Source organism: Entelurus aequoreus, linkage group LG14 (assembly GCF_033978785.1).
Source record: "Entelurus aequoreus isolate RoL-2023_Sb linkage group LG14, RoL_Eaeq_v1.1, whole genome shotgun sequence".
In the NCBI taxonomy this organism is placed as follows: domain Eukaryota; kingdom Metazoa; phylum Chordata; class Actinopteri; order Syngnathiformes; family Syngnathidae; genus Entelurus; species Entelurus aequoreus.
The window spans coordinates 34083940-34100186 of record NC_084744.1 but is presented as its reverse complement, the minus strand read 5'-3'; the positions used below and the strand labels follow the sequence as shown (position 1 = coordinate 34100186).

Below are 16247 nucleotides of genomic sequence, written 5' to 3'. Positions count from 1 at the left end.
AGAAGTAAGAGGCCTCTTTTCCCCCCCATTCATCCCCTTCACCCCTTTTCAATTGAGAGGTAAGAGGCCTCTTTCCCCCCATTCCCCCTCCACCCGTTTTCAGTTGAGAAGTAAGAGGCCTCTTTTCTCCCCCCATGTGCCTCCTTCACCCCTTTTCAGTTGAGAGGTAAGAGGCCTCTTATTGCCCCATGCCCCCTCACCCTTTTTCAGTTGAGAAGTAAGAGGCCTCTCCCCCCTTCCCCCCTTTTCAGTTGAGAAGTAAGAGGCCTTCCCCCATGCTCCCCCCTTCACCTCTTTTTAGTTGAGAGGTAAGAGGTGTCTTTCCCCCCCATTCCCCCCATTCACCCCTTTTTAATTGAGAGGTAAGAGGCGTATTTCCCCCCATTCCCCCTCTTCACCCCTTTTTAATTGAGAGGTAAGAGGCGTATTTCCCCCCATGCCCCCCATTTTCAGTTGAGAAGTAAGAAGCCTTTTTCCCCATGCCCCCCTTCACCCCTTTTTAGTTGAGAGGTAAGAGGCCTCTTTTACCCCCCATGCCCCCCTTTTCAGTTGAGAAGTAAGGGGCATTTTTACCCCCCCATACCCCCCATTCACCCCTTTTCAGTTGAGAAGTAAGAGGCCTCTACCCCCCCCCCCCCCTTTTCAGTTGAGAAGTAAGAGGCCTCTTTTACCCCCCATACCCCCCTTTTCAGTTGAGAAGTAAGAGGCCATGTACTTTATCATCCCAAGCAACCTGATGCTTTTGTACTGGGGGTGCCAGCATCTGTACTTGTGTGTGTGTGATATCATGTGCGATAAAAGCAGTCCTGCTAGCATATTTACTTGTGTGTGATATCATGTGCGATAAAAGCAGTCCTGCTAGTGTATTTACTTGTGTGTGATATCATGTGCGATAAAAGCAGTCCTGCAGCATGTTTACTTGTGTGTGATATCATGTGCGATACAAACAATCCTGCTGAGTGCTTACTTGTGTGTGATATAATGTGCGGTACAAACAGTCCTGCTGAGTGTTTACTAGTGTGTGATATCATGTGCAATACAAGCAGTCCTGCAGAGTGTCTACTTGTGTGTGATATCATGTGTGATACAAGCACTCCTGCAGAGTGTTTACTTGTGTGTGATATTATGTGCGATACAAGCAGTCCTGCAGAGTGTCTACTTGTGTGTGATATCATGTGTGATATAAGGAGTCCTGCAGAGTGTTTACTTGTGCGCAACGTAATGTTTGATACAAGCAGTCCTGCACGGTGTTTAGTTGTGTGTGATATCATGTGCAATACAAGCAGTCCTGCAGCGTATTTACTTGTGTGTGATATAATGTGCGATACAAGCAGTCCTGCACGGTGTTTACTTGTGTGTGGTATCATGTGTGATACAAGCAGTCCTGCAGAGGATTTACTTGTGTGCAACATTATGTGCGATACAATCAGTCCTGCACAGTGTTACTTGTGTGTGATATCATGTGCGATACAAGCAGTCCTGCAGCGTGTTTACTTGTGTGTGATATCATGTGCGATACATGCAGTCCTGCAGAGTGTCTACTTGTGTGTGATATCATGTGTGATACAAGGAGTCCTGCAGAGTGTTTGCTTGTGTGCAACATTTATCATGTGCAATACAAGCAGTCTTGCACAGTGTTTACTTGTGTGCGATATCATGTGCGATACAAGCAGTCTTGCATAGTGTTTACTTGTGTGTGATATCATGTGCAATACAAGCAGTCCTGCAGAGTGTTTACTTGTGTGTGATATCATGTGCGATGCAAGCAGTCCTGCACAGTGTTTACTTGTGTGTGATATCATGTGTGATACAAGCAGACCTGCACAGTGTTTACTTGTGTGCGACATCATGTGCGATAGAATCAGTCTTGCACAGTGTTTACTTGTGTGTGATATCATGTGCGATACAAGCAGTCCTGCAGCGGGTTATTTGTGCGTGATATAATGTGCGATACAAGCATTCCTGCAGACTGTTTACTTGTGTGTGATATAATGTGCGATACAAGCATTCCTGCAGACTGTTTACTTGTGTGTGATATCATATGTGATACAAGCAGTCCTGCAGAGTGTTTACTTGCGTGTGATATCATGTGCGATACAAGCAGTCCTGCAGAGTGTTTACTTGTGTGTGATATCATGTGTGATACAAGCAGTCCTGCTGCGTGTTTACTTATGTGTGATATCATGTGCGATACAAGCAGTCCTGCAGTGTGTTTACTTGTCTGTGATATCATGTGCAACACAAACAGTCTCGCAGAGTGTTTACTTGTGTACGCTATCATGTGCGATACAAGCAGTCTGCACAGTGTTAACTTGTGTGTGATATCATGTGCAATACAAGCAGTCCTGTGCGGTGTTTTCTTGTGTGTGATATCATGTGCGATACAAGCAGTCCTGCACAGTGTTTGCTTGTATGCGATATCATGTGTGATACAAGCAGTCCTGCAGAGTTTTTATTTGTGTGTTATCATAAGCGATACAAGCAGTTCTGCAGTGTGTTTACTTGTGTGTGATATCATGTGCGATACAAGCCGTTCTGCAGTGTGTTTACTTGTGTGTGATATCATGTGCGATACAAGCAGTCCTGCAGTGTGTTTACTTGTGTGTGATATCATGTGCGATACAAGCAGTCCTGCAGAGTGTTACTTGTGCAAAGTTAACATCTGAATGTCCTCCTATTTAACTAAAGTCATTTACAAAAGGTAAACATGCTAGGCTATAAGCTACTTGGAGCTAGCAGCTACACAACAGACAAGCATACAATAGCACACAAGCTAAACACAGGTAATAATCATTGAACAATAAAACAATACAAACAATCATCAAATAATTTAAGTTGTTTATAACTTACACATACAAAGTCTCCAAAGTATCCAGTAACAAACGTGTTTAGCATCATTCAACTTTACCACACTGACCACAAATGTCCACTTTTTATTAACTTGACACAAACTTTCCATTTTTATTAACTTGACAAAAAGTTTTCATTTTTATTAACTTGACAAAAAGTTTCCATTTTTATTAACTTGACAAAAATTTGATATTTTAAATAACTTAACAAAAATATACACTTTTAATTATTCAGACAAAAATGTAGATGTTTAAACAACTAGACAAAAATCTGCATTTTTTCATTAACTAGACAAACAGATACAGATTTTTATCAACCAGACAAAATTATCCACTTTTTATTAACCATACAACAATGTCACTTTTTATTAACTAGACTAAAAATATACAATTTTTATTAACGAGACCAAAATATCCACTTTTTTTATTATCTCGACAAAAATATCCACTTTTTATTAGCGAGACAAAAATATCCACTTTTTATAAAGTAGACTAAATATCTCACTTTTCTATTAAGTAGACAAAAATATACATTTTTAAATAACTAGACAAAAATATCCACTTTTTATAAAGTAGACTAAAAATCTCACTTTTCTATTAAGTAGACAAAAATATAAATTTTTAAATAACTAGACAAAAATATCCCATTTTTATTAATTAGACAAAAATGAGAGGACATGAGAGAAACTTCAAGAACCTTTGATCTGGTGAAGACAGAGAAGGAGGGATGAGCAAAACAGACTCTATAGGATTGGGAGTGTTTTGATTAAATGTTGGCAAAGGCAGTAATACAGTATCAATCACAAAAGACACCCACTTGGAGAGTAAGCTTTGATCAAAAGACAAAAACAATATAAATGAGTATGTATGTATATATATATGTATATAAAGTGGACATTTTGTCAAGGTAATACAAATTTAAATGTTTGTTTTGTTTATATAAAGTGGACATTTTTGTAAAGTTATTAAAACATTTACATTTTTATGTAGTCAATGAAAATGGACATTTTTGTTTATTTAATAAAAAGTGGACATTCTTGTCAAGTTAATAAAAAAATTCAAATGTATATCTAGTTAATACAAATTGACATTTTTGTCGAGTTAAATAAAGATTTGACATTTTTATCTAGTCAAAATGTCCATTTTTATTAACTAGATGTACATTTAAATGTTTTAATTAACTTGACAAAAATGTCCACTTTATATAAACGAAACGAAAATGTCCATTTTTTATTAACTTGACGAAAATGTCCACTTTTTGATAAATAAACACAAATGTAAATTTTTATTAACTACATAAAAATGTCAATTTTTTTATTAACTTGACAAAAATGTCCACTTTATATAAACGAAACAAAAATCAAAATTTTGTGTCAATTTTTGTACAAAAAAAAAAAAAAAAAAAAAAAAATATATATATATATATATATATATATATATATATATATATATATATATATATATATATATATATATATATATATATATATATATATATATATATATATATATATATATATATATATACATAAAGTGGACATTTTGTCAAGGTAATACAAATTTAAATGTTTGTTTTGTTTATACAAAGTGGACATTTTTGTAAAGTTATTAAAAAATTTACATTTTTATGTAGTCAATGAAAATGGACATTTTTGTTTATTTAATAAAAAGTGGACATTCTTGTCAAGTTAATAAAAAAATTTAAATGTACATCTAGTTAATACAAATTGACATTTTTGTGAAGTTAAATAAAGATTTGACATTTTTATCTAGTCAAAATGTCCATTTTTATTAACTAGATGTACATTTAAATGTTTTAATTAACTTGACAAAATGTCCACTTTTTATAAACGAAACGAAAAAGTCAATTTTTATTAACTTGACGAAAATTTCCACTTTTTAATAAATAAACACAAATGTCAATTTTTATTAACTACATAAAAATGTCAATTTTTTTATTAACTTGACAAAAATGTCCACTTTATATAAACGAAACAAAAATTAAAATGTTGTGTCAATTTTTGTGCATATATATATATATATATATATATATATATATATATATATATATATATATATATATATATATATATATATATATATATATATATATATATATATATATATATATATATATATATATATATATAGTGGACATTTTGTCAAGGTAATACAAATTTAAATTTTTGTTTCGTTTATATAAAGTGGACATTTTTGTCAAGTTATTAAAAAATTTAAATTTTTATGTAGTTAATAAAAATGGACATTTTTGTTTATTTAATAAAAAGTGGACATTCTTGTCAAGTTAATAAATATCTAGTTAATACAAATTGACATTTTTGCCGAGTTAAATAAAGATTTGACATTTTTATCTAGTCAAAATGTCCAATTTTATTAACTGGATGCACATTTAAATGTTTTAATTAACTTGACAAAAATGTCCACTTTATATAAACGAAACGAAAATGTCCATTTTTATTAACTTGACAAAAATTTCCACTTTTTAATAAATAAACACAAATGTAAATTTTTATTAACTACATAAAAATGTCAATTTTTTTATTAACTTGACAAAAATGTCCACTTTATATAAACGAAACAAAAATTAAAATGTTGTGTCAATTCTTGTACATAAATATATATATATATATATATATATATATATATATATATATATATATATATATATATATATATATATATATATATATATATATATATATATATATATATATATATATATATATATATATATATATATATATATATATATATATATATAAAGTGGACATTTTGTCAAGGTAATACAAATTTAAATTTTTGTTTTGTTTATATAAAGTGGACATTTTTGTCAAGTTATTAAAAAATTTACATTTTTATGTAGTTAATAAAAATGGACATTTTTGTTTATTTAATAAAAAGTGGACATTCTTGTCAAGTTAATAAATATCTAGTTAATACAAATTGACATTTTTGTCAAGTTAAAAAAAGATTTGACATTTTTATCTAGTCAAAATGTCCATTTTTATTAACTGGATGCACATTTAAATGTTTTAATTAACTTGACAAAAATGTCCACTTTATATAAACGAAACGAAAATGTCCATTTTTATTAACTTGACGAAAATGTCCACTTTTTGATAAATAAACACAAATGTAAATTTTTATTAACTACATAAAAATGTCAATTTTTTTATTAACTTGACAAAAATGTCCACTTTATATAAACGAAACAAAAATTAAAATTTTGTGTCAATTTTTGTACATAAATATATATATATATATATATATATATATATATATTTATATATATATATATATATATATATATATATATATATATATATATATATATATATATATATATATATATATATATATATATATATATATATATATATATATATATATATATATGTATATATATATATATATATATATATATATATATATATATATATATATATATATATATATATATATATATATATATATATATATATATATATATATATATAAAGTGGACATTTTGTCAAGGTAATACAAATTTAAATGTTTGTTTTGTTTATATAAAGTGGACATTTTTGTCAAGTTATTAAAAAATTTAATTTTTTATGTAGTTAATAAAAATTGACATTTTTGTTTATTTAATAAAAAGTGGACATTCTTGTCAAGTTAATAAAAAAATTCAAATGTATATCTAGTTAATACAAATTGACATTTTTGCAGAGTTAAATGAAGATTTGACATTTTTATCTAGTCAAAATGTCCATTTTTATTAACTAGATTTACATTTAAATGTTTTAATTAACTTGACAAAAATGTCCACTTTATATAAACGAAACGAAAATGTCCATTTTTATTAACTTGATGGAAAAGTCCACTTTTTAATAAATAAACACAAATGTAAATTTTTATTAACTACATAAAAATGTCAATTTTTTTATTAACTTGACAAAAATGTCCACTTTATATAAACGAAACAAAAATTGAAATTTTTGTGTCAATTTTTGTATGTATATATAAAAAGTGGACATTTTGTCAAGTTAATAAAAATTGACATTTTTGTTTCATTTATATAAAGTGGACATTTTTGTCAAGATAATAAAAAAATTGACATTTTTGTCAAGTTAATAAAAAAATTGACATTTTTATGTAGTTAATAAAAATTGACAATTTCGTTGAGTTAAATAAAGTATTTACATTTTTATCTAGTCAACAAAAAGGACATTTTTGTTCCGTTTATATAAAATGGACATTTTTGCGGAATTGTTAAAAATGCACACTTTTGTCTAGTTAATAGAGAGGACATTTTTGGTAATTGTTAATATTTGCAGTAAGCGGAGTGATGCGGACACGTCTGTTACTAGACACTATATAATCGGTATTAAAACACAAAGCTAGGTGTCAAAGTATATCATTATTCATTATTACTAACACACTCGCAGATTTCTCTTAATACATTCCATCTTTTTACCATACAATTTTACGAGGGCCCAACTATCAAAACTGCCATCTTGGGGCCGCACTTTGGACACCCCTCCTTTATATCCTCTTTATTGCGCAACACCAAAAAAACAGGAATAAAAAGATGAAAATACAAAAAGGAAGGAGGAAGAGAGGATGCAGTATTATCCACCTGCTGGTTGTTTGAGCACACTGCAGCTCCAGTCCCTCGCAGGATTCTCACGAGGGGGGGCAAAAATGCTACTGTAGCTGGCGTTGCCAAGGAAACGCCGACACACACACACACACACACACACACACACACACACACACACACACACACACACACACACACACACACACACACACACACACACACACACACACACACACACACACACACACACACACACACACAGTGGGTATCAGCAAAGAAAGGCTCAGACGACAAGTGCAGATGAGGAGTTAAGTTAAGTTAAGTTAAGATGGTGTGCAGTGGAAGCGAGGACTGCGTGGGCGACAACCATGATGATGATGATGATGATGATGATGCTGCAGCTGCTCCGCTCCCCGCATTTGCTTTTTATAGCCAAGCTGCTCATTTGTCTCCCTTTTACGTCACACACACACGCACACACGCACACACGCACACACACACACACACACACACACGCACACACTGTAATTATTCAGAGTCGCGGTGAAGTTCACCTGCTGTGTGTCTGGTTTGTGTCTGTCAAATTCACGCTGCAGCTAATATACTTTTCCACAACTCCCACTAACACTACAGTACTAGCAATTAGAGTACTAGCAAGTACAGTACGAGCAAGTTGAGTACTAACAAGTAGAGTACTAGCAAGTACACAAGTGTGTCAAAGTGGGTCAAAGGGGGGCAGGAGTGCATCAAAGAGGGTCAAAGGTGGGTGGAAGTGTGTAAAAGGGGGTCAATGTGGGCGACAGTGCGTCAAAGGGGGTCAAAGGTGGGCAGCCGTGCATGAAATGGGGTCAATGGTGGGCGGCAGTGCATCAAAGGGGGTCAAAGGTGGGCAGCAGTTCATCAAAGGGGGTCAATGGTGGGCAGCAGTGCGTCAAAGGTGGGAAGCAGTGCATCAAAAAGGGGGTCAAAGGTGGGTGGCAGTGCATCAAAGGGGGTCAAAGGTGGGCGGTAGTGTGTCAAAGGTGGTCAAAGGTGGGCGGAAGTGCATCAAAGGGGGTCAAAGGTGGGCGGAAGTGCGTCAAAGGTGGTCAAAAGTGGGCAGCAGTGCGTCAAAGGGGGTCAATGGTGGGCAGCGGTGTATCAAAGGGGGTCAAAGGTGGGCGGCCGTGCATGAAAGGGGGTTAATGGTGGGCAGCAGTGCATCAAAGGGGGTCAAAGGTGGGCGGAAGTGCATCAAAGGGGGTCAAAGGTAGGCTGCAGTGCATCAAAGGGGGTCAAAAGTGGGCGGCTGTGCATCAAAGGGGGTCAAAGGTGGGCGGCAGTGTGTCAAAAGGGGTCAATGGTGTGCAGCAGTGCGTCAAAGGTGGGAAGCAGTGCATCAAAGGGGGTAAAAGGTGGGCGGAAGTGCATCAAAGGGGGTCAAAGGTGGGCGGTAGTGCGTCAAAGGTGGTCAAAGGTGGGCGGAAGTGCATCAAAGGGGTTCAAAGGTGGGCGGAAGTGCGTCAAAGGTGGTCAAAAGTGGGCAGCAGTGCGTCAAAGGGGGTCAATGGTGGGCAGCAGTGTATCAAAGGGGGTCAAAGGTGGGCGGAAGTGCGTCAAAGTGGGTCAAAGGTGGGCAGCAGTGCGTCAAAGAGGGTCAAAGGTGGGCAGCAGTGTGTCAAAGGGGGTCAAAGGTGGGCGGAAGTGCATCAAAGGGGGTCAATGGTAGGCTGCAGTGCATCAAAGGGGGTAAAAAGTGGGCGGGAGTGCATCAAAAGGGGGTCAAAGGTGGGCGGCAGTGTGTCAAAAGGGGTCAATGGTGGGCAGCAGTGCGTCAAAGGTGGGAAGCAGTGCATCAAAGGGGGTCAATGGTGGGCAGCAGTGCGTCAAAGGGGGTCAAAGGTGGGTGGTAGGGCGTCAAAAGTGGTCAAAGGTGGGTGGAAGTGCATCAAAGGGGGTCAAAGGTGGGCGGAAGTGCGTCAAAGGTGTTCAAAAGTGGGCAGCAGTGCGTCAAAGGGGGGTCAATGGTGGGCAGCAGTGTATCAAAGGGGGTCAAAGGTGGGTGGGCGTGCATGAAAGGGGGTTAATGGTGTGCAGCAGTGCGTCAAAGGGGGTCAAGGTGGGCGGAAGTGCACCAAAGGGGGTCAAAGGTGGGCGGAAGTGCATCAAACGGGGTCAAAGGTAGGCTGCAGTGCATCAAAGGGGGTCAAAAGTGGGCGGATGTGCATCAAAGGGGGTCAAAGGTGGGCGGAAGTGTGTCAAAAGGGGTCAATGGTGGGCAGCAGTGCGTCAAAGGTGGGAAGCAGTGCATCAAAGGGGGTCAAAGGTGGGCGGCAGTGCATCAAAGGGGGTAAAAGGTGGGCGGTAGTGCGTCAAAGGTGGTCAAAGGTGGGGGGAAGTGCATCAAAGGGGTTCAAAGGTGGGCGGAAGTGCGTCAAAGGTGGTCAAAAGTGGGCAGCAGTGCGTCAAAGGGGGTCAATGGATGTGCAGCGGTGTATCAAAGGGGGTCAAAGGTGGGCGGCCGTGCATGAAAGGGGGTTAATGGTGGGCAGCAGTGCGTCAAAGGGGGTCAAAGGTGGGCGGCAGTGCATCAAAGGGGGTCAAAGGTAGGCTGCAGTGCATCAAAGGGGGTAAAAAGTGGGCGGATGTGCATCAAAGGGGGTCAAAGGTGGGCGGCAGTGTGTCAAAAGGGGTCAATGGTGTGCAGCAGTGCGTCAAAGGTGGGAAGCAGTGCATCAAAGGGGATAAAAGGTGGGCGGAAGTGCATCAAAGGGGGTCAAAGGTGGGCGGTAATGCGTCAAAGGTGGTCAAAGGTGGGCGGAAGTGCATGAAAGGGGGTTAATGGTGTGCAGCAGTGCGTCAAAGGGGGGCAAGGTGGGCGGAAGTGCACCAAAGGGGGTCAAAGGTGGGCGGCAGTGCATCAAACGGGGTCAAAGGTAGGCTGCAGTGCATCAAAGGGGGTCAAAAGTGGGCGGCTGTGCATCAAAGGGGGTCAAAGGTGGGCGGCAGTGTGTCAAAAGGGGTCAATGGTGGGCAGCAGTGCGTCAAAGGTGGGAAGCAGTGCATCAAAGGGGGTAAAAGGTGGGCGGTAGTGCATCAAAGGGGGTAAAAGGTGGGCGGTAGTCCGTCAAAGGTGGTCAAAGGTGGGCGGGAGTGCATCAAAGGGGTTCAAAGGTGGGCGGAAGTGCGTCAAAGGTGGTCAAAAGTGGGCAGCAGTGCGTCAAAGGGGGTCAATGGTGGGCAGCAGTGTTTCAAAGGGGGTCAAAGGTGGGCGGAAGTGCGTCAAAGTGGGTCAAAGGTGGGCAGAAGTGCGTCAAAGTGGGTCAAAGGTGGGCAGCAGTGCGTCAAAGGGGGTCAAAGGTGGGCGGAAGTGCATCAAAGGGGGTAAATGGTAGGCTGCAGTGCATCAAAGGGGCTCAAAAGTGGGTGGAAGTGCATCAAAAGGGGGTCAAAGGTGGGCGGAAGTGTGTCAAAAGGGGTCAATGGTGGGCAGCAGTGCGTCAAAGGTGGGAAGCAGTGCATCAAAGGGGGTAAAAGGTGGGCGGAGGTGCATCAGAGGGGGTCAAAGGTGGGCGGTAGTGCGTCAAAGGTGGTCAAAGGTGGGCGGAAGTGCATCAAAGGGGGTCAAAGGTGGGCGGAAGTGCATCAAAGGTGGTCAAAAGTGGGCAGCAGTGCGTCAAAGGGGGTCAATGGTGGGCAGCAGTGCTTCAAAGGGGTTCAATGGTGGGCAGCAGTGTGTCAAAGCGGGTCAATGGTGGGCAGCAGTGTGTCAAAGGTGAGCAGCAGTGCATCAAAGGGGGTAAAAGGTGGGCGGCAGTGTGTCAAAGGGGGTCAAAGGTGGGCAGCAGTGCATCAAAGTGGGTCAAAGGTGGGCAGCAGTGTGTCAAAGGGGGTAAAAGGTAGGCAGCAGTGCATCAAAGAGGGTCAAAGGTGGGCAGCAGTGTTTCAAAGGGGGTCAAAGGTGGGAAGCAGTGTGTCATAGGGGGGCAAAGGTGGGCGGAGGTGCGTCAAAGTGGGTCAAAGGTGGGCAGCAGTGCGTCAAAGGGGGTCAAAGGTGGGCGGCAGTGCGTCAAAGTGAGTCAATGGTGGGCTGCAGTCCATCAAAGGGGGTCAAAGGTGGGTGGTAGTGCGTCAAAGGGGGTCAAAGGTGGGCGGGAGTGCGTCAAAGTGAGTCAATGGTGGGCTGCAGTCCATCAAAGGGGGTCAAAGGTGGGCGGTAGTGCTTCAAAAGGGGTAAAAGGTGGGCAGCAGTGCATCAAAGGGGGTCAAAGGTGGGCAGCAGTGTGTCAAAAGGGGTAAAAGGTGGGCAGCAGTGCATCAAAGGGGGTCAAAGGTGGACAGTAGTGTGTCAAAGGGGGTCAAAGGTGGGCAGCAGTGCGTCAAAGGGGGTCAAAGGTGGACAGTAGTGTGTCAAAGGGGGTAAAAGGTGGGCGGAAGTGCATCAAAGGGGGTCAAAGGTGGGCAGCAGTGCTTCAAAGAGGGTCAAAGGTCAGTCGGCTAGAGAACACACAAAGGTGCCAGTTGATGAACGCGGAGAAGCAGCGTGAAGCTAGTGAGGGGAAATACAACCAGAACAGGAAGTGTAACAAAATAAGAGCACAAGAAAATAAGTGAAACATGTTTTATCACCTCCACAAAAATGTCCACTTTTTAATTCAAACACAAATGTATTTTTGGACATTTCACCAAAGTTTCACCAAAAACTGCCCGTATCTTTGAAAACTAACTAAGTAACTAACTAACTAACTAACTAACTAACTAACTAACTAATTAATTAATTAATTAATTAATTAATTAATTAATTAATTAATTAATTAATTAACTAACTAACTAAGTAACTAACTAACTAACTAAGTCATGGTGATCAGGAGAAACCCCAAAATCTGATCACTTCCACTTATCCGAGTTGGGGTCACGGTTGAAACAAGCTGAAGCAGAGAAGCCTTAGACTTGCTTCATCCCAGCTACTTAGTCCAGCTCCTCCCCGGGGACCCTGAGGCGTTCCCAGGCCAGCCGGGAGACATAGTCTTCCCTACGTGTCCTGGGTCTTCCCCGTGGCCTCATACCGGTCAGACGTGCCCTAAACACCTCCCTAGGGAAGCGTTCGGGTGGCATCCTGACCAGATGCCAGAACCACCTCATCTGGCTCCTCTCCATGTGGAGGAGCAGCGGCTTTACTTTGAGTGCCTCCCGGATGACAGAGCTTCTCACCCTATCTCTAAGGGTGAGACCCTCCCACTGATGGAGGAAACTCATTTGAGTTGCTTTTACCCGTGATCTTGTCCTTTCGGTCATAACCCAAAGATCATGACCATAGGTGAGGATGGGAACGTAGGTAAATTGAGAGCTTTGCCTTCCGGCTCAGCTCATTCTTCACCACAAAGGATCGATACAGGGTTCGCATCACTGCAGACGCCAAACTGATCCGCCTGTCGATCTCACGATCTACTCTTCCAAGACTCATGAACAAGACTCAGAGGTACTTGAACTCCTCCACTTGGGGAAAGATCTCCTCCCCAACCCGGAGATGGCACACCACCCTTTTCCGGGCGAGAACCATGGACTCGGACCTAGAGGTGCTGATTCTCATCCCAGTCCCTTCATACTTGGCTGTGAACCGATTCAGCGAGAGCTGAAGATCCTGGCCAGATGAAGCCATCAGGACTATGTCATCTGCAAAAAGCTGAGACCTAATCCTGCAGCCACCAAACTGGATCCCCTCAACGCCCTGACTGCGCCCAGAAATTCTGTTCATAACTTGCATGGATGACAAAGGGCAGCCCTTTCGGAGTCCAAACCTCACTGGAAATGGATCCGACTTAATGCGGACCAAGCTCTGACACGATAATACAGGGAGCAGACCGCCACAATCCGGCGGTCTGATACCCCATACTCTCTGAGCACTCCCCACAAGACTTCCTGAGAGACACGGTTGAAGGCCTTCTCCAAGTCCATAAAACACATGTAGACTGGTTCGGCAAACTCCTGCAGAGAGTATAGAGCCGGTCCACAGTTCCATGACCAGGACAAAAACCACACTGCTCCTCCTGAATCCGAGGTTTGACCATCCAGCGTAGCTTCCTCTCCAGTGCACTTGAATAGACCTTCCCAGGAAGACTAAGGAGTGTGATCCCACGATAGTGGGATCACACTCCTTAGTCCCACAATGTCCACGCAATGCTGCAGAGTTTTGTCAACCCAGACAGCTCCCCAGCATCTAGAGCCTTGAGGATCTCCGGGCGGATCTCATCCACTCCTGTGGCCCTGCCACAGAGAATCTTCTTAACTACCTCGGCAACCTCAGTCTTAGAAATAGTAGAGTCCACTACAGATTCCCCAGGCACTGCTTCCTCATAGGAAGACGTGTAGGTGGGATTGAGGAGGTCTGCAAAGTATTCCCTCCACCGATTTACAATGTCCTGAGTCGAGGTCAGCAGCGCACCGTCCTCACCACACACGGTGTTGACAGTGCACTGCTTTCCCCTCCTGAGGTGGTGGTTCAGAACTATCCCCATGTCCGACGCTTGGCCTGTCGGTACCTGTCTGCTTCCTCAGGGGTCCCTTGAGCCAAAATGACCCGATTCTACTCTTTCTTCAGCTTGACGGCATCCCTCACCGAGTTTTGGGATTGAAGCCACGACTGGCACCAACCACCTTGCAGCCACAGCTCCGATGGGCTGCCTCGACAATAGAGGCACAGAACCTGGTCAACTCGGAATCAATGTCCAGTGCCTCCCTTGTGACATGTTCAAAGATCTTCCGGAGGTGGAAATTGAAACTCCCTCTGACAGGAGACTCTGTCAGACGTTCCCAGCAGACCCTCACAATGGATTTGGGCCTGCCAGGTCTGGCCGGCATCCTCCCCCACCATCAGAGCTACGCTAACAAGATCAATAACATGTGCTAGGCTAAGAAGAATAACACGTGCTACGCTAACAAAATCAATGACACATGTGCTACGCTAACAAGATCAATAACATGTGCTATGCTAACAAGACCAATAACATATGTGCTACGCTAACAAGATCAATCACACGTGCTATGCTAACAAGATCAATAACACATGCTATGCTATCAAGATCAATAACACGTGCTACGCTGGTTGGTTGATTGATTTGATTGTCCGATTGTTGATTTGTTGGTTAATTGTTGAGTGGTGGGGTATTTGGTGTGAGGATTGTTATTTTTGGTTAGTTGTTCAGTTATTCGGTTGTTTGGTTGGTTGTTTGGTTGGTTGTTTAGTTATTTGGTTGGTTGTTTGGTTATTTAATTGTTTGGTTGGTTGGTTGGTTGTTTAGTTATTCGGTTGTTTAGATGGTTGGTTGGTTGGTTCTTCGGTTGTTTTGTTGTTTGGTTGGTTGTTTGGTTGTTTAGTTATTTGGTTGGCTGTTTGTTTGTTTAGTTGTTTGGTTGGTTGGTTGGTTAGTTGGTTGGTTGGTTGGTAGATTTGTTGTTTGGTTGTTTAGTTATTTGGTTGGTTGGTTGTTTGGTTGTGTGGTTGGTTGGTCGTTTGGTTGGTTGGTTGTTTGTTTGGGTGGTTGTTGTTTGTTTGGTTGGTTGTTTGGTTTGTTGGTTGGTTGGTTTGTTTGTTGATGAGTTGGTTGTTTGGTTGGTTGTTTAGGTGGTTGTTTGGTTAGTTGTTTGGTTGGTTGTTTGGGTGGTTGTTTGGTTAGTTGTTTGGCTGGTTGGTTTGTTGGTTGTTTGGTTGGTTGGTTGGTTATTTGTTTGGTTGGTTGTTTGGTTGTTTGGTGGGTTGGTTGTTTGGTTGTTTGGTTAGTTGGTTGTTTGGTTGTTTGGTTGGTTGTTTGGGTGTCAGACAGCCCTGATGCTGACTGCCCCCTGCACTGGTCACCAGGTACCTCAGGACGAGTGGAGTGGCTTCTCCCCTCTGGGGAAGGAGGAGGACATTCCGTGTCGGCGGATGAGGAGCGGCAGTTACGTCAAAGCCATGACGGAGGACGACAGCGACTCAGACGGAAGTCCCAAACCTTCTCCCAAGATGCAAGCACGACGCGCCAGCTACCTGAAAGCCACACAGCCATCACTGACTGAGATGACCACGCTACAGTAAGTTCAGGTCTTGGTCACCCACTGTGGAACACAGCCGGTCAACCAGCGAATAAGAAGAAACAGCAGCACTTGTACTTGTCACGGCATGCTCTGTCCCTCAGGATCTCGTCGGAACATTCGCCCAAGCTGCAGATCCGGAGCCACAGTTACCTGCGTGCGGTGAGTGAGGTTTCCATCAATAGAAGCCTGGACACCCTGGACCCCAAAACTCTCCTCGACCCCAAATCGCTGCTCTCCTCACCCCAATACCGCTCACGCAATGAAAGCTACATGAGGGCCATGAGCACCATCAGTCAGGTCAGTTGGACATGCTACCTCTCTGCTCTCGTGCTTAGTCCTGGAGACATCGCTTCAATATGCACTAGTGCACTCAGCATAGTACACTCAGTACTCTACAGTACTCAGTACAGTACACTCACATAAGACATGATGGATGAACACAACAAATGAGACATGAGACAAGATCATGAGATCTAATTGAGACACGAGACATGAGACATATACCGCTCACGCAATGAAAGCTACATGAGGGCCATGAGCACCATCAGTCAGGTCAGTTGGACATGCTACCTCTCTGCTCTCGTGCTTAGTCCTGGAGACATCGCTTCAATATGCACTAGTGCACTCAGCATAGTACACTCAGTACACTACAGTACTCAGTACATTACACTCACATAAGACATGATGGATGAACACAACAAATGAGACATGAGACAAGATCATGAGATCTAATTGAGACACGAGAC

General features: G+C 41.5%; 1 protein-coding gene across 1 annotated transcript in view; it reads left to right on the top strand.

The window, feature by feature from the left end:
- Positions 1–16247, top strand: part of dlgap1a (discs, large (Drosophila) homolog-associated protein 1a) — a 102178-nt gene that overhangs the window by 41855 nt on the left and 44076 nt on the right. Inside the window, 2 exon segments of the mRNA XM_062069690.1 lie at positions 15287–15498; positions 15603–15798. Of these exon segments, the coding sequence (XP_061925674.1) occupies positions 15287–15498; positions 15603–15798 (408 nt within the window).